The sequence below is a fragment of the Scyliorhinus canicula genome, chromosome 3, assembly GCF_902713615.1.
Source record: "Scyliorhinus canicula chromosome 3, sScyCan1.1, whole genome shotgun sequence".
Taxonomy (NCBI): domain Eukaryota; kingdom Metazoa; phylum Chordata; class Chondrichthyes; order Carcharhiniformes; family Scyliorhinidae; genus Scyliorhinus; species Scyliorhinus canicula.
The window spans coordinates 261,997,266-262,021,117 of record NC_052148.1 but is presented as its reverse complement, the minus strand read 5'-3'; the positions used below and the strand labels follow the sequence as shown (position 1 = coordinate 262,021,117).

Below are 23,852 nucleotides of genomic sequence, written 5' to 3'. Positions count from 1 at the left end.
TTAGAGTGTCACAACTAAAATTCTCTTGCCAGTTTGCCATTATCTGGCCAACACCCATGCTGAGTCAACTGTTCTCTTCGATGACCTTGGTAACCTATTAATTAGTTTTCCGATCGTCTGATCTTTTCAGTAATTAAGTTAATCTCCCTGACCATTTCCTTATGCCCCATCATAACTTATACAATGCATCTGTTTCTCATCATTTGTCTCTTTTGAATTGTATCATGCCTCTTCAGGATATCTTGCAATAAATCATGCTGTTAGCCAGATTTGTCTTGTTTGACGTAAGGCAGCCAACTGACAATCGCCATTGCAGATTCTTGAACAAATAATATATACATTATCCTGGGTTTTTATTTGTTTGCGAAGTAACTGATTTATTTTATAACTCACTGATCCCTTTGGATCTGGTATTCCATATTGATTTAACCGTACCTGTCATTCTGCTGTCTTCATAACATTTGTATGCATCCTTAAATTTGATTGCACTAAAACAATCCAACACTACTGTATTTCTATTCATAACTACAGTACTACATTGAAGCTATTTATTCATACTGCATTGAAAAGTATCAATCGTCTTCCCATCTACTCATCAGCAGTCAATCTATCCTGGTCATCTACCTTATGACTTTTTTAAATCTTCCTCCACTCGTGTCCCATTAGCACATTTGCTAAAGATTCCCCTTGCTCCTTTGACACAAATCTCAATGATGAAGTAAATGGAAGACTTTATATGGTGCCCTTCATGACATACCAAAGCATTTGCACCCAATTAAGTATTTATTTTGAAGTGTTGTCACTTGTAATGTAGAAAATAAGGTAGCCAATTTGTCCCCAGCAAGTGCTCTCAAACAGCAATTTGATGCTGATTAGATAATCTGTTATAAAGATGTTGATTGAAGGATAAATATTGGCTAGGACACCCAGAATAACGAGAAACATAAGACCAGGAGTAGGCAGTTGAATACCTCGTGCCTGTTCTGCCATTCTGAGAGATCATGGCTGATCTGCAACATGATTCCATGTACCCAACCTTGTCCACAGGGTCGGGGAATCGCCAGGAGCCGGCGTAAATCCCGCCCCTGCCGTGGCCAGAATTCTCCACCACCCGGGAATCGGCGGGAGCGGGAATCACGCCCCGCCGATCGGCGTGCCCCCCCGCGACAATTCTCCGGCCCGCGATGGGCCGAAGTCCCACCGTTGACAGGCATCTCCCGCCGGCGGGAATTGGAGCAACACTGGTGCCGGCGGGATTGGCGGCGCGAGCGGGCCCCCAGGGCCCTGGCGGGGGCGCGGGGCGATCGGACCCCGGGGGGTGCCCCCACGGTGGCCTGGCCCGCGATCGGGGCCCACCGATCGGCCGGCGGGCCTGTGCCGTGGGGGCACTCTTTTTCTTCCTCTGCCGCAGAAGAGACCCCTTACCGCGCATGCGCAGACCAGCGAAGGCCTTTCGGCCAGCCCCGACGCCGGGCGGCGGGCACCAAAGGCCGTTGCCACGGGTTTTGGCGCCGGCCGGTTGGTGCCACTCCGCTACGCCGGGACCCCCCGCCCCGCCGGGTAGAGGAGAATCCCGGCCCTGATTCTAATTCTTTGACCAGCCATCTGTCCTAGATTCCCCAACCAGTGGAAATAACTTCTCTCTTTGCCCTATCTGTTTTCCTCAATATCTTTTAAAAACTTCAATCAAATCACCACTTAAACCTTCTAAATTGTAAGGAATGCAAAGAAAATTTATGTAATCTCTCCTTGTGAAATAACCTTTGGAGTGCAGGAATCATTCTGGGAAATCTGTGCTGTACCCCTTGCTGCCCATAATTGCTCAAAATCCTTGAGGTGTGGTCCAAACAGGGTTTTATACAGCTAAACCATGACTTCTAGATATTTAAAGACGAGCATGCCTTTAATCTTTCAACACCTGTTCATGGCATTTTGATAATCTATATGTCTGGACACTCAAGTGTGTATGGACCGCCACTATTTTATAGAATTTTTTTGTTTTGCAGTGCAGAAGGAGGCCATTCAGCCCATCGAGTCTGCACCGGCTCTTGGAAAGAGCACCCTATCCAAACCCACACCTCCACCCTATCCCCATAACCCAGTCACCCTACCCAACACTAAGGGCAATTTTGGACACTAAGGGCAATTTAGCATGACCAATCCACCTAACCTGCACATCTTTGGACTGTGGGAGGAAACCGGGGCATCCGGAGGAAACCCACGCACACAAGGGGAGAACGTGCAGACTCCGCACAGACAGTGACCCAAGCTGGGAATCGAACCTGGGATCCTGGAGCTGTGAAGCAATTGTGCTAACCACTATGCTACCGTGCTGGCACATTGGGGCTGGTTTAGCACAGGGCTAAAGAGCTGGCTTTGAAAGCAGACCCAGGCAGGCCAGCAGCACGGTTCAATTCCCTCTCCGAACAGGCGCTGGAATGTGGCGACTTGGGGCTTTTCACAGTAACTTCATTTGAAGCCTACTTGTGACAATAAGCGATTTTCATTTCATTTTCAATTCATTTTCAATTCATTTCATTTCACTGTTTCTAACTTTTTGGCATCTATAAAGAACCCTGTTCTATCCTTTTTGGGTCACAAGTGGATGACCTCCTATTACCTATATTGAAACCTATTTACTACAGTTTTGCTTATTCACTTAATCTATCACTATCTCCTGGTCATTCTATGCTTCATTGCTTACAATGCCACCCATTTCATCAGCAACTTTGGATATGCGGCTTTCTATTCCATCATCTCTTCCAACTATTACAGTCGGGTAATAAAAATTTTGGTACTCGTAATGCCTTACCATCACCTCTCGCTTAAGTATCCATTCCACACTTGCTGTCAGTAAAATGATTAAGCTTCATGTTTACCGATGAGCAGAATTATAATGGGAGAGCTTCAAAGTAGGGTACTTGCTTAAAGCTTCTTTAGTTATCCAGAGCTACTTGTCTGCCTTTGAAAAGTTAGAATTGAAAGATACTAAACCTGTGCATTTCATGTTGATTTCTGTGTCATCTCTAATGTGGAAATGTTTGAATTCCAGTTAAACAGGTTCCACTTCCGGCAGCAGTTTCCGTTCAATCCAGTTCTGTAACATCTATGTCTCCACCAGCTGCATTGGTTACTCCAACTGCTAGCGGAAAAACACCGGAAGTGAGTGAAAACAAGAAAAAGAAAGATAAACCAGACAAGAAGCCGGAAAAGAAAGGTATTAATCCTGAGCAAGGTATACATTATTTTACACAGTAATAAAGTGTACGTCAAAGCACTTTAAGTATTCATAAAGATTAAAGAGTGAACTTGTATAATTATTGCGCTTAAACACATCATCAGTGTGCCCCAAAAAACAAGTTCAGGATAAAGGAGGAGAAGTGAGGATGTGGCCAAAGAGAAGAATTTGGAGCAGGTTTTGAAAATAAGAAGAGAAATGCCAAAGTGGCAGGAGGTAGGCACGGCTTTCCAGAAGAGAGAAATGTAATGGGTGAGCATAGAACAGCAGTAGTAATGTTAAAAAAGCAGGCAGCAAGTGTACAGTGTGTATGCATGGGCATAATGGTGGAGAAGATTACCAATTTAGTGGGGCAAGGCAGCAGAGATATTTGAAGGGGAGGAGGTGAATTTTGAAATCCTTTCATTGGAGCTTGTAGATGTGATACAGGATTTATCCCATCAGCTCAGGATCAAATGGCACATCAAGTAGTTTGCAAGAGCAAACATCTGTAGAATCGGTGACGAGGGTGTGGAGTTTCTGGTCAAAGCCAAAAGGGATGCCTTTGGATTTGCTCCTCTTAAGCTGGATAACAAATGAGCAATTATTCAAGACAGTGACAGCTGTGAAGAGAAGATGGTGACAAGGTGAAACTGGGTATCATCAAACATTTCATACATGCTGGTTGGACTTGACTTTTATTAAAGGAGTACTTATTAATGACAAAATTCAAATTTGAGCTAAATTGGACTTGCGGATGTTAGGATGTATCGTAACGCAAACAGTTTCTCTGCTTTGAACCAGTGAGACCTTTTGCAGGGACTTGGGAACGCGACCCCCTCCCGAGGCACACACCATTTTGACTTGGAAGTACATCGATGTTCCTTCATTGTCACTGGATCAGATTGCTAGTTTTCCCTCTCTGATACAACTGCAGGCATGTCTTCACCACATGAACAGCAGTGGTTCAGTAGATGACCCAACACCACCTTCAAAAGACAACAAATGCCAGCCTTGTCAACAACAAAGCCCATGACTGAATAAATGACACATCCTTTCAACTTGGCATCTGCTTGTCATATTTTTCGTTTGGATGGGGAAGTTTTGAGAGCCTCTGCATAGAGATTCACACAGTGATTTACAAGCGGTAAAAGTGTAAGTAATTCTTTTGTTCACATTATGGTCACTGCAAAATGAAAAAAAAATTGTGCAGCTGACCATTTTTGTGTATGTAAAAGTTAAATCTCACCGCTGGTTGAAAACAGAAAATATTTATAAACATTTACCTTTTTGAGATAGTTGGTTCTAATCGGAACGCTTCTTAAGATCTCGCCATTTGTTACCATGCCCTCCCCACCCTTCACCACCCTCAGTTTTATGGGAAAGAATAATGCAGCTGGCACCAAAACAGTGGGCCTGAAGCTGCTGTTAATAGAATGGAAAGAGGATTTTTATGTGGAGCCAGTTATCTGATGTGGATCCAGAATTCCAGCATTTTAACAGGATATTGTGGGGATTCTTACATGTTCCAGTAGTCAAATACAGATGTTCCAGATAGCTCATAATTTGGATTAAAGATGGTATTGACTGATTAAGAAACACATTTGTCGAACAGCAAGTTTATTATATCTTAGCATCGTTTGTCACATGGATACCAAATTGTGTTTTACTCTAGCATGGGTACAAAGTTGGAGGACTGAACAGTTTATTTAATCGTAATAGTGAGCACTGTTCAATAATCAGGCTACGTATAATTTGCATAACATGGCATGAATTGTAAAATCATATTTTTGAAAATCACTCAAATGAAACATATGTATTTTTTGTACAGGGGAATAATGAATAGTAAACAATGGTCAACCTCCATTTCAAACAGTATTGCTCAATGTTTATAATCTACGTAAAAGTTTATAAAATAGTAAAAGTTATGCGAGCCCTAGAAATCATTGATTTCAATGGGGACTCCTAAACTTTAAGCCTATGCACTTAAACCCATAAGTTTTGGAAAGGATTTTTTTTTACTCATTTAAGAATGGTATTTTTGAAGCGATGTTAATTAAAATGTGTAACCACTTGCAATATCTGAACAAGAAGCTAGACGAGGAGACATCGGCATTTGTCAACTAGCTCTTTTTATAAAACTACGAAGCACTGTGGCAACGCTTCACAAAGATACTCCACTCAGCCAGCATTTGTGGAGGGAGAAATGGTGTTAATTTCCAGCCTCTGGTATTTTGCTTTTATTATTTGCAGTGACTCTTTAAGATGTTATCTTAAATAAAGCTGGATATATTCCCAAAGGAAATTACTCAGAAAACACAGTTCTAAACTGAAAGAACTTGTTCCAAAACTCTCCACAGCTAATAAAACGAAAGACTTGCATTTATTTAGCATTTTTCTGGACCATCAAATGCCTCAAAGCACTTCACAGCGAATCTGGTCCTGTTGAAGTGTCACTGTTGTAAAGTCGGAAATGTGGCAGCCAGTATGCACGCAACAAGCTATCACAAAGGAAATGTGATAATCAATAATACATATTGGCAGGGTCCTGGTGCTAACTGCACTGCTCTTCTACGAAATAGTGTTGTGCGATCTTGGGAGAAAGTAGATGGGGACTTGGTTCACCATCTCATTGGAAAGATGAAACATCCAACAATGCAATACTCCATCAGTACTGTACTGAAGAGTCAATCTTGCTTTTTGTACTCGAGCCCTGGGGTGGGATTTTCCGGTCCTACTGCTGTCAGTGGAGTTCCTGTTGTTTGTACCCTATGCTGCTGGGAAGCCTATGGCACGGGGATCGTTGTCAGCAGGACTGGAGGATCCCACCGGCGGGTACAGTTGGAATATTCTGCCCCTGTAGCGGGAATTGAACTCCCAAGTGAGAGTGTACCTACTGAGCCACAGCTGACTCAATGAATGATGATGAATTATTATCCTGTGTATTAAATTATCTAATGAGGCAAATGCTGCAACCAATTTTGTGCATTAAGCCCCAGGGATAACAAGTGAGAGGTGACCAGTTCATCTGTTTTTGATTGTATTGGTTCAGAGATAAATGTTGACCACAAACATTTAAGATCTCCCCTCCTGAGTGGCATGGCGATGCAGTGGTTAGCACTGCTGCCTCATGGCGCCAAGAACCTGGGTTCGACCCCAGCCCGGGTTACTTGTCTGTCTGGAGTTTGCACGTTCTTCCTGTGTCTGCATGGGTCTCACTCCCACAACCCAAAGATGTGCAGGGTAGGTGTATGCTAAATTACCCTTTAATTGGAAATAAAATGAGTTGGGCACTATAAATTTTTTTAAAAATCTCCCCTCCTATGAATAGTGTCACTGGATCTTTTTCATTTGCCCAAACAAGCAGATAGACCGTAACTTTGAAAATGCAAAGGTATTGTGTTGCACTGAAGTGCAAGGCTAGATTATGTTCCACTTTCACAAACTTGAAACCTGCAAACCTAAGAACTATAAAATGTTTCCCTCCCTAAACCCTTCTGAATGTTTTTTACAGTGTGGAAATTATTCAGAACCTGTCAAGTCAGTCCAGTGTACGGGTATGTTCCACTTGTCTAAGCAGTGCAAACTGAAGACCTAAAAAAAATTTTTTTAAACAATATTTTCCACCCTAAACTCCTTTTAAATAGTTGCAGTAATGAAATTCAGCTCCTGTGTATGGTTATATTTCCAGTGTCTAAGCAGCACCAACTTGAATCCTGAAAAACAAAATAGAATATTGCCCACCCTTGTATTGGTTGCGAATTTGATTCAGCACCTTCTGCTAGGCTGTCCAACGCAGTATATCCACATGACAGCAACGGTTGAATACCTGAAAAACTAAGAATAGACTGCTTCCCATCCTAAACCTCAGTGCAACGTTTCAATGCATTTCAGCATCGTGGGTGGCACAGTGGTTAGCACTGCTGCCTCACAGCTCCAGGGACGCAGGTTCAATTCCATCCTCGATGTGGCGTTTGCACTTCCTCCCAGTGTCTGTGGTGCTCCGGTTTCCTCCCACAGTCCAAAGATGTACAGGTTAGGTAGATTGGCCATGCTAAATTGCCTCTTAGTGTCCAAAAGGTTAGATGGGGTTATGGAGGTAGGGTGGAGCTGTGGGCTTAAATGGGGTGTTCTTTCCAAGGGCTGATGCAGACTCGATGGGCCGGATGGCCTCCTTCTGCACTGTAGGGATTCTATTCTCTTCTATTTTATTCTATTATGCCCTCAAATCCAAGCAGTAGATTTTCACGCATGAAGAGAATTACAGGGGTGTATAGCTTCAATCATATAAATTATTTCTTCTCAAGGAAGCTGCTCAATGTGATGCATTCCATATTGCACACCCAGACTTTTGTGAAAAACTTTGATCTCCCAACTTTCTTTCAAAAGAACACACAACCTACTCTTACTGATCATGCCCTGCTCCTCAGTTACTCTGTCCAAAAATTGGCACAAATGTCCACACAGACGACAACTAATTCTAGAGCACTTGACTCTGCATAATAAATCAACTTTTCGAAGAACATGCAGCAATTACAATGTGCAGTAGTAGCATCATAGCGCTCTGTGGAATATTGTTAATGTTGTTGTGGTGTTGGGCTGTTTTGAGTGTACTAAATCTTGGAAAGAAAAATTCTCATCTGGTGATGCAAATACATAATGATAATTGGGAGCTTCTCAAACAAGGGAGAAAATTGGTATATAGTTGATTTTAGTTAAACTGGGAGTATGTTCTACTGAAATTGGCAATGTGTCTACATGTTATGAAGATTGGAGGAGACACATAAACACTCAGATCTCAATCACCTCTTCTGGAAATGCTGGCTAACGATGTTTTGTAAGAAAACAAGTTCCCCCTCCATATGAAGTTAATGCGTGGCAAGGTAGACCCACAAATCACATCTGAACTTGAAGCAATGTTGGATTGAAAAACCCAAGTCTCAGCGCCATGATGGTGCTGTTTGTAATTTCATAGGAGCGATACTTAACATTAAAATATTTTCCTGAGTCCTTCCTCACACCCAAATCTTAAACTTGCCTTATTGTGATGCCAGAAAATGTGATGCAGAGACAAACATATTTTGTTTTTTAAAGTCACAAGAGAGTAATCCATTATTTTTAGTTCTGATGAAGAGTCATCTTGACCTGAAACAACAACATCTGTTTCTGTCCATAGACGCTATCTAGCTGCTGAGCATTTCCAACTACATGGTTATTTTTCAGATTTTGGTGGTATTTTGCCTCAATGTTAGTGATTCTTTCATTGACTTTGTGTGTTTTTAGTTATAATGAGATTGAAATGAGGTGGTCATAAAATTTTAGAATTCCCTGTCAGTTTCTAAATTTCTATTGAAATATACGAACCATGGTAACATAAGAACATAACTAGGAGCAGGAGTGGGCAATTCAGCCCTCGAGCCTGCTCCGCCATTCAATACATTCAGGGCTGATCACATCTCGGCCTCAACTCACCTTTCCTGCCCGCTCTCCATAACCCTACTTAATTACCTTTGTTTCACTCCAGAATGCTAGTGTGGGACTCCAGTTTCTCACCCTCAAACTGAATGTGAAATTCTGTCATTCTATGATTACCCTTCTGTAGAGGATCCTTAACTACGAGGTATTAATTAATCCCGCCCCTCATCAGGCAATATCAAATCCAGAATAGCCTGCTCCCTGATACATTCAATGAATTCTCCCTCGCGACTATGCTTGGCAATTTGATTAATCCAGTCTATATGCATATTAAAATCACCCACGATTATGATCGTACTATTCTACTATTGACAACATTTAAAAGACATTTGGACAGATACATGGATAGGAAAGGTTTAGAGCGATATGGCCCAATTGCAGGCAAATGGGGTTAGCTTAGGTGTGCTTTTTGATTGGCCTGGACCAGTCTGGGCTGAGGGGCTGGTCTCCCTGCCATAGAGTCCATGATTCTCCCTTTCTTACTACCTTTCTTACTAGCCCCCAGTATTTCCTGGTTTATACTGTACCCCAGTTCGGAATTGCTATTTGGGGACCTAAAGATTACTTCCATCAGGGACATCTTTCCTCTGCTATTTCATGTTTCTACCCAGAATGATTCCACGTCTTGATCTCCAGTGCCTACATAATTTCTTACAACAGAACTGATTCCTTCTTTACTAGCAAAGCTCACCATCTCCTTTTCCTTTCTGTCTATCCTTCTGAAATACTGAGTACCCATGGATATTCAACTCCCAGACCTGGTCTCCTTGATACAATTTCCCGAACCCTGGTGATTTTTGTTTACTTCCCATGGCATTCTGCAATATTTTAGTTCCCAGATCTGTTAAGAGCCTGATTTAAAATTTATGTGTGGTCTTGATCTACTTCCTAATGGTTGGTTGGCTGTGGGACATATTTTCGGAAGACATATAATCTTGAAAAGGTCCATGCAGAGTTCTTGTGGTTTCATTCTTTTTCCGAGTTGCATTGTAGTGGAATGTTCAATTATATTTCCTCATCTTTCAAAAAAAAAGCAGCAATTGATGATTTGTTAAATAACATGCCTTAACAAAGATTATAAGGCTTTTATTTAAAGCATGCTCCTCTTAAAAATTAAAATATTTGTCTTCGTGTTCCCCATTCCTACAATCTAAAATTTAAAAACTAGAAGTGTCTTTTGTTCTGTTGTGACTCGTGTAAATTATTAACCATTCCCTTAGAATGGTGAATGTTTGACTTCCGGTTGCGGTGATGCTGAGCTAAGCCGCACGTTCGGCAGCTCCCGCTATTAAAGGACTTTCGGGCCAATTTTAGGGCCCCAAACGGCGCTGTTTCGATGATTCCCGGTGGGGGAAGGTGTTTGGAGGAACATTCCCCGAAATTTATGGTGCTTACCCGGAGTGGGGCAAAGTAAAAGGCTGCAGCAGCTCCCCAGGGAAAACGGGGGAAGGAGGACAAAATGGCGGCCGACGGAGCACCCGAGGATTGGTGGAAGGGGGCACAGGAGCAGCAAGCTGCTCTTCTGCGCTGTTTTGTGGAGCTGAAGGCTGAATTGCTGGACTCCCTGAATGCGACTACCAACAAGCTGCTTGAGACCCAGACGGCCCAGGGGGTGGCCATTCAGGAGTTGCAGCAGCAGGCCGCTGAGCGGGAGGAGGAGGCCGTGGTCCTCGTGGGGAAGGTGGAGTTGCACGAGGCACTTCACAAAAAGGGGCAAGACCGCTTGGAGGAGCTGGATGTCCGCAAGAGGCAAAAGAATTTGAGGATCCTGGGCCTGGCGGAGGGGCTGGAAGGGTCGGATCTTCCATCTTATGTGACCACGATGCTGAGCTCGTTGATGGGAGCGGGGTCCTTCCATTTGCCCCTGGAGCTTGAGGGAGCCCACAGAGTGCTGGCCAGGAGGCCCAAGACAAATGAACCCCCGCGGGCAGTGCTGGTGCGGTTCCATTGATTCAGCGACCGGGAGTGTGTGCTGCGCTGGGCCAAGAAAGAGAGGAGCAGCAAGTGGGAGAATTCGGTAGTGCGAATCTACCAGGACTGGAGTGCGGAGGTGGCTAAGCGGCGGGCCAGGTTTAACCGGATGAAGGCGGTGCTGCATGCTAAGCAGGTCAAATTTGGAATGCTGCAGCCTGCGCGTCTGTGGGTGACATATAAGGACCGGCACCACTACTTCGAGTCCCCGGAGGAGGCGTGGGTCTTTGTACAGGCAGAGAAGCTGGACTCGAACTAGGGTTTGGGGGCTGTGGGGTCCGGTGCACTATGGTCGTTGCTGTTTTTGCTGTTGCTGTTTTTGTAACTTTGACATGTGTTTTCTATGCTGGTTTTTTGCTCTGTTTCCGGGTGGGTCTGTTGGGTATGGTTTTGGGTTATGTGGGGAATGTTGTTTTTTTTATTTTTTAAAAATATTTTCTCTTCTCTACGGGGCAGGGGGGGCGGAGCTGGAGGTGGGGGCGTGGCCTCTACTGGTTTTCTTTCCCGCGCTGAAGCGGTGCCAAGGAGGTGTGGCAAGAGGGGGATGACCCCATGCCGGGAGGAGATGGGTTTTGGCAGGAGCTGCCGGGTCAGCAGAAATCAGCAGACTCACGGAAGTACCATGGAGGGTGCGTCGCGGCTAGGAGGGGTCCTAGCCTGGAGGAGTGGGGCGGGATACCGGGTTGCTGCTGGAATGACCAGGAAGGAGCTGGTGTGGGCTGGGGGGTTAGAGGAGAGGCGTTATCGTCATGGGGAACGGGTCGGGCGGGGTGTGCTGGCCTGGAGCGAGCAGTCGATGAGCTATGGCTAGTTGGCGGGGGAGGGGGGCGGGGTGCCCTCTGATCCGGCTGATCACCTGGAACGTGAGGGGGCTGAATGGGCCGGTTAAGAGAACTAGGGTATTTTCTCATCTGAAGGCGGACGTTGCTATGCTCCAGGAAACCCATTTGAAGGTGGCGGGCCAGGTAGGAAGGGTGCAACTCCACCTTCCCCACGAGGACCACGGCCTCCTCCTCCCACTCAGCGGCCTGCTGCTGCAACTCCTGAATGGCCACACCCTGGAAGGGGTGGGTGGGGCAGGTTTTCCACTCCGGATTAGACGCGAAGAACCGGGGGGTGGCGATTCTGGTGGGGAAGAGGGTGGTGTCTGAGGTGGTGTCGGACAAGGAGGGCAGATATATTATGGTGAAGGGTAGGCCGCAGGGAGAGAAGGTGGTGCTGGTTAATGTATATGCCCCGAATTGGGATGATGCTGGCTTCATGAGGCGATTGTTGGGCCGCATTCCGGACCTGGAGGCGGGGGGCCTGATCATGGGGGGAGACTTTAACACAGTGCTAGATCCCCCACTGGACCGGGCCAGTTCAAGGACGGTAGGAGACCAGCGGCGGCCAAAGTGCTGAGGGGGTTTATGGACCAGATGGGAGAGGTGGATCCCTGAAGGTTTGGGAGGCTGAGGGCGCGGGAGTATTCCTTTTTCTCCCATGTACATAGGGTTTACTCCCGAATAGATTTTTTTCGTCCTGAGCAGGGGATTGATCCCGAAGGTGCAGGATGCCGAGTACTCGGCCATAGCAATTTCAGACCATGCTCCGCACTGGGTCGAGCTGGAGATGGGGGAGGCGCGGGACCAGCGCCCGCTGTGGCGCCTGGATGTGGGGATGCTGGCTGATGAGATGTGTAGGAGGGTCCGGGGAAGTATTGAGGGGTATCTTGAGACCAACGACACGGGGGAGGTCCGGGTGGGGATGGTCTGGGAGGCTCTGAAAGCAGTGATCCGGGGGGAGCTGATTTCCATCTGGGCCCGGAGGGAGAGGGAGAGACTGGTGGGGGAGCTTCTGGATGTGGATAGGAGGTACGCGGAGACCCCGGAGGAGGGGTTGCTGGGGGAACGGCGTAGTTTGCAGGCCAAGTTCGACTTGTTGACCACCAGAAAGGCGGAGACACAGTGGAAGAGGGCGCAAGGCGCAGTATGTGAGTATGGGGAGAAGGCGATCATGATGTTGGCGCATCAGCTTCGTAGGCGAGATGCGGCTAGGGAAATTGGTGGAGTGATGGATAAGGGTGGGAATGTGGTGCAGAAGGGGGCAGAGGTGAACGGGGTCTTTAGGGACTTCTACGAAGAACTGTACCGGTCGGAGCCACCGATGTGGGGGAGGGGATGGAGAGCTTCATGAACAGGCTACGTTTCCCAAAGGTGCAAGAGGAGCTGGTGGAGGGGCTGGGGGCGCCGATAGAGTTGGAGGAGCTAGTCAGGGGGATTGGTCAAATGCAGTCAGGTAAGGTGCCGGGGCCGGATGGGTTCCCGGTGGAATTTTATAAAAAGTATGCGGATCTGGTGGGCCCCCTGTTGGTGCGAGCCTTCAATGAGGCATGGGAGGGGGGGGCTTTGCCCCCGACGATATCACGGGCGCTGATCTCTCTGATCCTGAAGCGGGATAAGGACCCCTTGCAGTGTGGATCATACAGGCCAATCTCGCTCCTCAATGTTGACGCTAAGTTGCGAAGATCCTGGCCACCAGGATAGAGGACTGTGTGCCAGGGGTGATACACGAGGATCAGACAGGATTTGTCAAGGGAAGGCAGCTCAACACGAATGTGCGGAGATTGTTAAATGTTATTATGATGCCGGCAGTGGAGGGGGAGGCGGAGATAGTGGTGGCGCTGGATGCAGAGGAGGCGTTTGATAGAGTTGAGTGGGGGTACCTGTGGGAGGTGCTGGAGCGGTTCGGATTTGGGGAGGGGTTCATCAAATGGATGAGGTTGCTCTATGAGGCCCCGATGGCGAGTGTAGTTACCAATGGAAGGAGATCAGAGTACTTCAGGCTCTACCGTGGGACCAGGCAGGGGTGCCCCCTGTCCCCCTTGCTTTTTGCACTGGCGATAGAACCTTTGGCTTTGGCGCTGAGGGAGTCTGGGAGGTGGAGGGGCCTGGTGCGGGGTGGGGAAGAACATAGGGTATCGCTGTATGCGGACGACCTGCTGTTGTATGTGGCGGACCCAGAGGGGGGAATGCCGGGGGTGATGGAGCTGTTGGCTGAGTTTGGGAGATTCTCGGGCAATAAGTTAAATCTAGGCAAGAGTGAGGTATTTGTAGTACACCCGGGTGATCAGGAGGAGGGAATTGGGAGGCTCCCGTTTAAGAGGGCAGTGAAGAGTTTCAGATATCTGGGGGTGCAGGTGGCCAGGAGTTGGGGGACTCTCCATAAGCTTAATTTTACCAGGCTTGTGGAGCAGATGAGGAGGAATTCAAAAGATGGGATATGGTGCCGCTATCGCTGGCGGGTAGAGTGCAGTCCGTCAAAATGACGGTTCTCCCGAGGTTCTTGTTCCTCTTTCAGTGTTTGCCCATCTTTATCCCTAGGGCCTTTTTTAGGAGGGTGACTAGCAGCATCATGAGCTTTGTTTGGGCGCATGGGATCCCGAGGGTGAAGAGGGTCTTCTTGGAGCGGGGTAGAAATGGTGGGGGGCTCTCGGGGTATTATTGGGCGGCCAATGTGTCGATGGTGCGCAAGTGGGTGATGGAGGGGGAGGGGGCAGCATGGAAATGGTTGGAGAGGGCGTCCTGTGGAGATACAAGCCTGGGGGCCCTGGTAATGGTGCCGTGGCCGCTCCCTCCTACGAGGTATACCACGAGTCCGGTGGTGGCGGCAGTGGAGGCGACATAGGGGGGAAGTGGGGGGCTCAATGGAGGCTCCTTTAAGGGGGAACCATCAGTTCGTCCCAGGGAACATTGATGGGGGGTTCCAGGGTTGGCACAGAGTGGGCATCAGACAGCTGAGGGACCTGTTCATTGATGGGAGGTTTGCGAGCCTGGGGGAGTTGGAGGAGAAATTTGGGCTCCCCCCGGGGAATATGTTCAGGTATCTGCAGGTATAGGCGGCAGGTGGAGGGATTCCCTTTGCTTCCCACGTTTCGGGGGTCTGGGTCGGAGGTGGGAAGATATCTGATATCTACAAGGTAATGCAGCAGGTGGAGGAGGCGTCAGTAGAGGAGCTAAAGGCTAAGTGGGAGGGGGAACTGGGGGAACAGATCGAAGATGGGACATGGGCTGATGCCCTGGAGAGGGTTAACTCTTCCTCCTCGTGTGTGCGGCTTAGCCCCATCCAATTCAAGGTGCTGCACCGGGCCCACATGTCCGGGTCTAGGATGAGTAGGTTCTTTGGGGGCGAAGACAGGTGTGTCAGGTGTTCGGGGAGTCCAGCGAACCATGCCCATATGTTCTGGGCATGCCCGGCACTGGAGGAGTTCTGGAAGGGGGTGGCGAGGACAGTGTCAAGGGTGGTAGGATCCAGGGTCAAGCCAGGCTGGGGACTCGCGATTTTTGGGGTTGGGGTGGAGCCGGGAGTGCAGGAGGCGAAAGAGGCCGGTGTGCTGGCCTTTGCGTCCCTAGTCGCCCGGCGGAGGATCTTGCTACAATGGTAGGATACGAGGCCCCCAAACGTGGAGACCTGGATCAATGACATGACGGGTTTTATTAAGCTAGAGAAGGTCAAATTCGCCCTGAGAGGATCGGTACAAGGGTTCTTTAGGCGGTGGCAACCTTTCCTCGACTTTCTGGCTAGCGATAGGGTACTGGGTCAGCAGCAGCAGTAACCCGGGGGGGAGGGGAGGGGGGAACGTTGACTATGTTTGCTTATTTAATTTTAATTTAATTTATTATTAAGTTCTCTTGTTGTTTACTGGGTGTGGGGGGGGGGGGGGGTGTGATACATGCATTGATACGGTCTTGGGGGTGTTACAGTTATTATGGTGTTTTATTGTTGCTTTTCATTGTTATATTTTCTGTAAAAAAAATTTCAATAAAAATTATTTAGAATGGTGAATATTTGCGTAGCATTTGTTCAGTGTTTTCACAATTGGCCATTTGCACAATCCCTTACAAGAAAGAAATTGTAATGTTTTGTCCTAAATATTCCACAGGTTCCTCCGTCAAGGCATTAGGTGTTGCAGTTTGTCGGGGAGGAGAGTGAAGAATGATTTAATTCAATATGTAGAGTGGCTGGAGTTGACATATTAAGGAACTTGATGGCCTGTTCATTTCAGCTGCAAAATTGTGTTAAGTCCTTGGATAATAAGGGGTTCACAGTGCCTACATTTTCAAGCAAAACAAATTTCTGTGTAGAATATATTATGCTTCTTTTACAGATTTGCTACAAAGGATGCTGCAGTTATGAAATCACATTATAATCATTACTCAACAAGGTGCATACGGTTGCTTTGAACACAAATGCACCGTTTTATCTGGTCTACAAGTGTGAGCTTTTGAAGTGTTCATTATTGATTCCTGTATTTGAAGGAGAGAAGAAACAGTCAACAGGAGGTGGCGATGATTCCAAACCAATTGACGTTTCCCGTTTAGACCTGCGTATTGGCCGTATCATCACTGCTGAAAAGCACCCTGATGCTGACTCATTGTATGTGGAAGAGATTGATGTTGGAGAAGAAAATCCAAGAACTGTTGTCAGTGGACTGGTGAAACATGTGCCCATAGAGGAGGTAATGTTTGGTTAAAAGCACTGTGTAATACCAGAAGAAAAATATATGAAGCTAGTGCCCCATGCATTGCTGCATTGTTCTCTGGCAATTAAGGAACATCCATTATGGTTAAATTGGATATAGAATGCGGTGTCAAAGTCTTATTTTTCATAAAGATGCTCCTGCTTTGTATATTTTCCAGCTGAAGGAGGGAATAGTTAGTTGGACCAATGAAAAGAAATGGGTACAAGTGAGAATTTTAGTTTCGGCTTTTGACCAATGTAAATTGGGGGACAAAAACTAAAATGGATGAGAATTTGATTCTACTTTCACCCCTCGGTACTTTTCTAGCCTCATTTCTGTGGACTTGTGAAAGTGCTTTCCTATTCTTTCAATGTTTTATGTTTCATTTGATCAGTTCTTTTACTCATCAATACGATTTTAACTGAAAGGTGCACTGTTTGTGAGTTCTATAGGTCACTTCATAAAAAAGGTTAGCTAAGTTTTATACAACTTGCCCGATTATGAACATAAACGTCTGTGAGCTTCATGTCGGTTTGATTAGTTTCCCAAATAAACAATCTCTGGTTCTGGTTATCGATTTAATAAAAGTGTAACCTTTGGTAAACTAGTTAAGAGGGAGCCAGTAGCCATGCAAATTGTTTTTAAAAAGTAGAAACAAACTGTAGTTTGAGAGAAGAAAGAAAATATTTTATCCTTTGTTCCATCTGCTGGACTCAGTTCTCAAATAATTTTCTCAATTTTTAGCCAACCTTATGCACAAAACACAATCTAGCGCGCAACAGGAAACTGAAATGTACTGATGCATCAGTTATGTGAATTTGTTCTAAGTTGCCGATAAACCGTCAACATGGAGAAATTGTTTTCCAGTACTTACCAGTTTGTTCCACTTTATTTCACGTGTTTTACATTGTCTCCAGATGTGCTATTGTAAAAGATGAAATCCAAAACATGTGCCAGGCAAATTTGTGCTAGATGTGTTCTGTTTTGAAAAGTATGCAATTTGGATAATGGCATATTCTGAAATCGTCTCTTTATTGCACCATAATATTTAACCATTTTAATTAAAATGAGAGTTGCAACTTTGGGATTTATTTTATGCCCAGTGGGTTATTCAGGAGCAGTCTAATCCTCTAGAACTGTATTATCCTTTGGATTTTTTAAATCATTATAATTCTATTGTATACAAATATAGTAAAGTGTTGCTTAAGGTCTTTGAAAAAGCTTTAGAAAATAGCCTTGTAAGGTTTACTGTCTTTGCAGATGCAAAATCGACTGGCGATAATATTATGCAACCTTAAACCAGCTAAAATGCGGGGAGTGGTCTCGCAAGCTATGGTGATGTGTGCAAGCTCACCAGAGAAAGTTGAAATCTTGGATCCACCAAGTGATGCTGTGCCTGGAGATAGAGTAACTTTTGAGGACTACCCTGGTAAGCAGATGATCACAGTATGCAATCTTAATGGTTGGCAAAAGGGATTCTGACTGAACGGATCATTTGTAAACCTGTGTAGATGCACCCATGCATTGAATGTGCCTTAGTTGGCTTGAGACTAAGATATGAATTTTGAGTTTTGATGAAGGGATGGTTACATCCTGCCTTCCGATTCAACGGGTGCCATTCTAGTTACAGTCAAACTGATGGTAAGTTTTCCACATTGAGTCCATTTGGAATGGTAAGTCTAGGTACAAAAATGCAATGGAACCCATACTGATGTGCTTCAGTTGCACTTAGTTACGGAGTTATGTTACAGTTTTTTGTTTGCCAACAGAAGTCCTAGCCTGAGTCCTTGTGAAGTGCGCGCACGCACGCACACACACGCACACACGCACACCCCACACACCACCTCACTTTCAAAATACAAAGCAATTCAGTCAAATAATTGGCATCTATCTCATGGGTAACCGTACAAATTGATCTGACATGCTTAGTAAAGGAAGATTTGTCTAAGAATCAACAGAGAACTACGTTTGTTATCGCGAGTCTCCTGAGCTAATAATTTGTAAGGAAGCTTGCATGAATTTAAACCAAGGCGTTTTACATAGACACAGGCATCTGATGGAAAATATAAATTTAGGCATTTCAAGCACATTAAATACTATTAGTAATTACTTTTAAAGCATTTAAGGGTTAGGTAGAGAGGATGGAACTCCTGAGGGTTGAGTCCAGTTATGGAGCAAGGACAGATGACTGAGATTATGGCCAAAATTTAATTCAGGGGATCTCACCCGCCAAGGATCAAGGACCCTCTGAGGCAGAGTTCCCATCCCCTGAAAGGCCAACAGCTGCTCGATGCTGTCAGCGCCGCTGATGGCAGCTGCCAGCATAACAGCATCAGAGGCCCGGGATCAGTGAGGGACCCAGCCACAGGTGAGTGAGGACAGGGTGTTGTGGGGTGGAGATCGCTGGCTAGGGTGGGGTCAGAAGAAGATATACCATAAGGGTGGCTTTCAGCAGGCTCCCTCCTGGGTTCCTTGATCAGACACCGAGTGCCTTTGAATGAGGGTAACCCCCCCCCCCCCACCCCCTTGCGAGCCAGCAAACAAACATGAGGGGGGTTATTTTTCAGCTCTCTTTGTGGCGACTGCCCTGCCATCGCTGGACTTTAACAGTGGCATTGATTGCAGCAGAGGTAGAGAGGCAGCGACACCTTCCTGGCTGATTAAATGTGCCCCCTGCCTGTAAACATGTTACTGGAGGGCATTCAATTCCACATTAAATACTTTCCATTTGTTATTTTACAAATGGTTTGAAGTAAGAGCGTGTGTATACTGGAAATAAGGATGGAACAATTGTTGGAGACAACAGTATAAAGAAACTTTCTAAAATAATGTATTAATTGTGAATAGGTCACTTGTTACTGATTACTTGGGCCCGAGGTTGTCGAAAGAAGTCAAAAAGGAACTAAGAGTCTGAGGATGCAATTTTTCAGCCTTCCTCAAATATGAAATTATACCAAGGGTCTGGAAAGTAGCCAATGGTGGAATGCCTTTGTGGAAGAAGGGAAAGAAGGATAACCAATATGACTGTAGACTAATTGGTCTAATGTCAGTTGTGGAGACACAATGTGAGATGAAATAAGTGAACATTTAGAAATACATGGCTTAATCAAGGATAAGCAAAGAATGAATTTTACAGGGGCACATATTCCTTGTCCATGCCGACCTGGCCCAAATATTGGTTGGCACCACACCAGAAACCTGCCGTCTCATAGCTAATACGCTGCGGGTGGTCATACTGAGGTAAGGGTGGGATTTCTGCCCCTCAAGAGATGCCTAATAAATCAGGTTGGCTGGCAGCTCTGTATCTCAACAGCACCAGAAGCAAGTAGTTGCCATTGCTGGGACTATACACAGTCCCCAGGAAGGAAGAATGTGGATACAGGACTTTTAGTTAAGTCCAGGCATTTTAGTCAGGAAGGGATCAGTGACCCGGTGGGGGGGATGGTTGGATTTTAAAGGACGGGGGAAGACACAAAGGTGTGGTTGGGGAAGAGGGGGGGGGGGGGGGGGGGGGGGGGGGAGAAGGGGAAGGTGGAGTGCATACCATTGATAGGCACAAAGGACCCCCCCCACCATTGCCACCTTTACCTCTGTAGTGAAACCCGCCATACCTCGGCCACCCTCATTCCACCTTCCCCAGCTGCACTTGGTATTGCGATGAAGGCGGAATGTTGTCATTAAGGCCTCCATAGGGCAGAGAGTGGGTGGACTGGCTGACGCCTTAACCACCCCATGAAATATGGGGGACAGGTAAAGGGGGAAGCAAGGAGGCAGCGGGCTGGCCAACTGCTTCAGTTTTCATGACACCCCAACCCCCACCCCACCAATTCAACAGGATGTTGTAAAATTCAAGCCCATGTTTGACCAATTTAATCATTTTTTAAATACCGTATATACTCGCGTATCATGCGACTTTTGAAGACCTAAATTGTAACCTAAATTTGGGGGGTCGCATGATACACGGGATACAAAATTCGCGGGTGTTTTACTTGCTGTTTTTTCTGATGGGAAGATGTTCAACCACTTGACGTTTCCATTCATAAAAACATGAATGGAAACGTCAAGTGGCTGAACATCTTCCCATCAGAATGCTGTGGTCAAAATCTGAAGAGTAGTATTCACAGAATTCGCGGGTGTTTTACTTGCCGTTTTTATGAATGGAAACGTCCAAGTGGCAGAACGACGCTAGTAAAGCCAGCTGGAAAGCTGTTCGATTCGCGAACAGCTTTCACAACAGAATCCACTCTGCAGAATCCACAGACAATGATACCATTTGGAAGTTTTAGTTTGGGCATTAATTTCCAAAAAAGTGACTCTCATGATACACGAGATATAGCATAAAATCATGTTTTGGGGACGAAAATTTAGGGGTCGCATGATACGCGAGATCGCATGATACGCGAGTATATATGGTAAGTGACATTAGATAGATAAAGGAATGAAGTCCAAAGATGTGCAGTTTAGGTGAATTGGCCATGCTAAATTGCCCCTTAGTGTCCAAAGATATGCAGGTTAGGTGGGATTAGAGGGATAGGGAAGAGGAGTGGGCCTACTAGGTAGTGTGCTCTTTTGGAGGGTCAGTGCAGACTCGATTGGCCGAATGGTCTCCTGCATTGTAGGATTTCTAAGGAACCGCAGGTATATGGGGCGGGATTCTCTGATCACTGACGCCGAAATCATGTTCAGCGATCGGATGGAGAATCCCCGTTGCCGCTGAAATCGGGGGCGGCGCCGCCTATGCGATGCTCCGCCCCCTCCAAAACCGAGTGCGCCACATAGCCAGCCTCAGAACGTTATCTGAGGCCCTCCCTCAATGTTCCACCCCCGATGGTTCGAGTTCCCAACGGCGTGGAGTGCATGTGCTATTTTCTAGAGGTGGGAACTCTACGCTGCATGCCTGTACCAGGATCGGTGGAGGTTTTGTGCTGTTTTTTCAGGCGTAAAATGCCATTGTTCCCTCGCTGGCATCAGCACATAGTCCCCCAAACGGAGAACCAGCCCATGGACTTTCAATAGCATTTAATAAAATGCCTCACCATTCGCTGGTTACAAAGGCCCTGTGGGATTGGAGTAAATCTGGCAACATTGTTGACTGATAGGCAACAAAGTATTTTGGTGAATGGATTATTGTTCAGGTTGAAGAAGAGCTGGAGGTAACACTTTAAGTGGAGTGTCCAAGTGTCAATACTAGATCCATGTTTGATCTCCATGTATTTAAATAACTTGGGCACAGGGAGCACAGTTTCTACATTTGCTGAAGAGGAAAAGGTTTGTTAAGGAGCCCTGTGATAGACTTTCGGAAGATGTAAGATTAGTCAGCAACATGGGAAGACATCATAGAATCCCTACAGTGCGGAAGGAGGCCATTCGGCCCATCGAGTCTGCACCAATCCATGTCCCACCCTATCCCAGCGACCCCATAACCTAACCTTCACATCCCTGGACACGAAGGGATAATTTAGTGTGGTCAGTCCACCTACCCGTACATCTTTGGACTGTGGGAGAAAACCGGAGCACCGGAGGAAACCCACCCAGACACTGGGAGAACGTACAAACTCCACACAGACATTGACCCAAGGCCGGAATTGAACCCGCGTCCCTGGCGTTGTGAGGCAGCAATGCTAACCACTGTGGTACCGTGCTGTCCTTGTGCACTTCCAATTTGATGTCGATAAATGAAAGAAAATACAAGCAATTGACATGTACACTAGTATTTACTGGTGCTAAAGGAGTAAGGTGATCTATAGATTCAAATTTGTAAGTCACTAAAATGAGTCCATAGAATCCCTACAGTACAGATATTATGAATAGGAGCAGAGGATGGAAAAAGTAAAGTAGTAACAATAAATTTATACAGTTGAATTGGGTCATTTTTCCATCCTACTCACTTAAGATTGTCACTTCCTCAATAGAGGTGTGCCCTGATGGTTTGTAGGACGTATTTGGTTCTGGGTGCAACTTTTGCACCTCATTATGGAAAAGACACATTAAATCTTCTATTTATTTCTTGAATGTTAGCTTTGGGGGTCAGGGGAAATATTTCCACTGAGGAAACTGAATCTTTGTGTAATTTTAAACAGTTGATTAACTTCATACTGTATTCAAATTTGGAAATTTAAATTGGATTTCTTGTACATAGCTTCCAGTACTACTACTGGGCCCATTTGAAGCAGCAACCAAATGGGTTATCTCAGGGTTCCGGAGCTGATGCTGCACTAGCTCAAGGCTGTAAAGGGAAGGCAATAGCAGGTACCTAATTACTGTGGTAAAGTCGCCAGAGTCCCAGATTATCATCGGCTGCTTTCCCCTTCGAGGGAGAGAGCTGACTGGTGGTGATTTAACCTGAAGATCACCACACCTCAGGCGAGGGGCACGGTTGAGACGGTTCAACCGGTACGGGAATTGAACCCGCGCTGTTGGCCTCGCTCTGCATCACAAACCAGCTGTTCAACCAATTCAGCTGGACCTGCCCCATCAGTGTTGTAGTATGGGAATCATCCCCCAGATACAGTTACGGCATATAGAATGCAATTTTCACTGCATGGCCTTAGGAAAGGCTTCGAGGAGATGCATTTAACCAATGTCACTATTTGTGTCTGTTCAAGAGGAGTAAAAAAATCAGTCAATCTGGGACAGTTTTCTTGAACTTTTTTCATTGATTTTCACCCATCAATGTGCACCTCTATTGAGGGAATGACAATCTTACGTAAGTCAAAAGGTGGGAAAATGACCCAAATCAACTAAACTGTAAGACAGGATAGAATAGAATGTGACCCTGTCCAGCATTTCCTCTGTCATTTACCAGTTCATTCCCTCAATCATATCAGAATCTATCTAAATTTGCCTCTTTTGCTGGAGATTTGTATCGGCACCCTTGAATTTCTGTGTTCTGCTGCGCCACTTTAAATTTCAGCATCAAAGTTATATTACCATTTATATTTCGCCTGTGTGAAGCTGTAATAACAATATCCACTGCAACAAACTAAGTTTATATCTGTATCTCTTATGTTCCTCTTCTTCAGGTGAACCTGACAAGGAGCTAAATCCAAAGAAGAAAATATGGGATCAAATTCAGCCTGACATGAACACAAATGCGGAGTATGTTGCCACATACAAAGGCACGCCATTTGAGGTGAAAGGAAAGGGAGTTTGCAAAGCTCAGACAATGGCCAATAGTGGAATTAAATAACTTGTATGTCCTTACAGTTGCACTGAGTGAAATATTGCAAAAAGCACAATAAATATTTGAAAACATTAAATTGCTGTGAGTTATTCACTTTTGTTTGAGTGCGTTTGTGTTTCCATCAGCTTATCTTGATGGAAAGGATGTATTTGCATGATGTGGCTAAATTTGCATACCACAAATACTCTGACATATAACCGAAATATTGTTTGGTCTAATCACTCTAAATCTAGTTGGAGTTAAACAATGTAACAACTTGAATACACTTTATTAGCTGTCTTTAAAAATCTGTTGTGTGCGCTGCAGTGGTACAAGGATTATTTTTACTACCTCAGCTGCAGAAAATTACATTGAGGGTCTGTTAATCATCATTCTTTCCGATAATGTGTGAGGAGAGTGACTGATTCGTGAATGCTTACTTCCATGCTCAAGATATATTCAAAATGTTATTTCCTTTTCCCAATAGGTATTTTAATGTCTAAAGAGAATTCAGTTGCATTATTCGT

At 45.6% G+C, this 23,852-nt stretch overlaps 1 protein-coding gene across 4 annotated transcripts in view; it reads left to right on the top strand.

Annotated features, from left to right (window-relative positions):
* Positions 1-23,422, top strand: part of aimp1a (aminoacyl tRNA synthetase complex interacting multifunctional protein 1a) — a 72,806-nt gene extending 49,384 nt beyond the window's left edge. For 3 of the 4 annotated variants that reach the window (XM_038792707.1, XM_038792706.1, XM_038792708.1), the window contains exons 4-7: positions 3,053-3,235; positions 15,961-16,160; positions 17,424-17,592; positions 23,186-23,422. In XM_038792707.1, coding sequence (XP_038648635.1) covers positions 3,053-3,235; positions 15,961-16,160; positions 17,424-17,592; positions 23,186-23,352 — 719 coding nt within the window. In that variant the 3' untranslated portion in view covers positions 23,353-23,422. The remainder of the gene's footprint in view (positions 1-3,052; positions 3,236-15,960; positions 16,161-17,423; positions 17,593-23,185) is intronic. The other variant, XM_038792705.1, reaches the window with a different exon arrangement.
* The last annotated feature ends 430 nt before the right edge of the window (positions 23,423-23,852 follow it).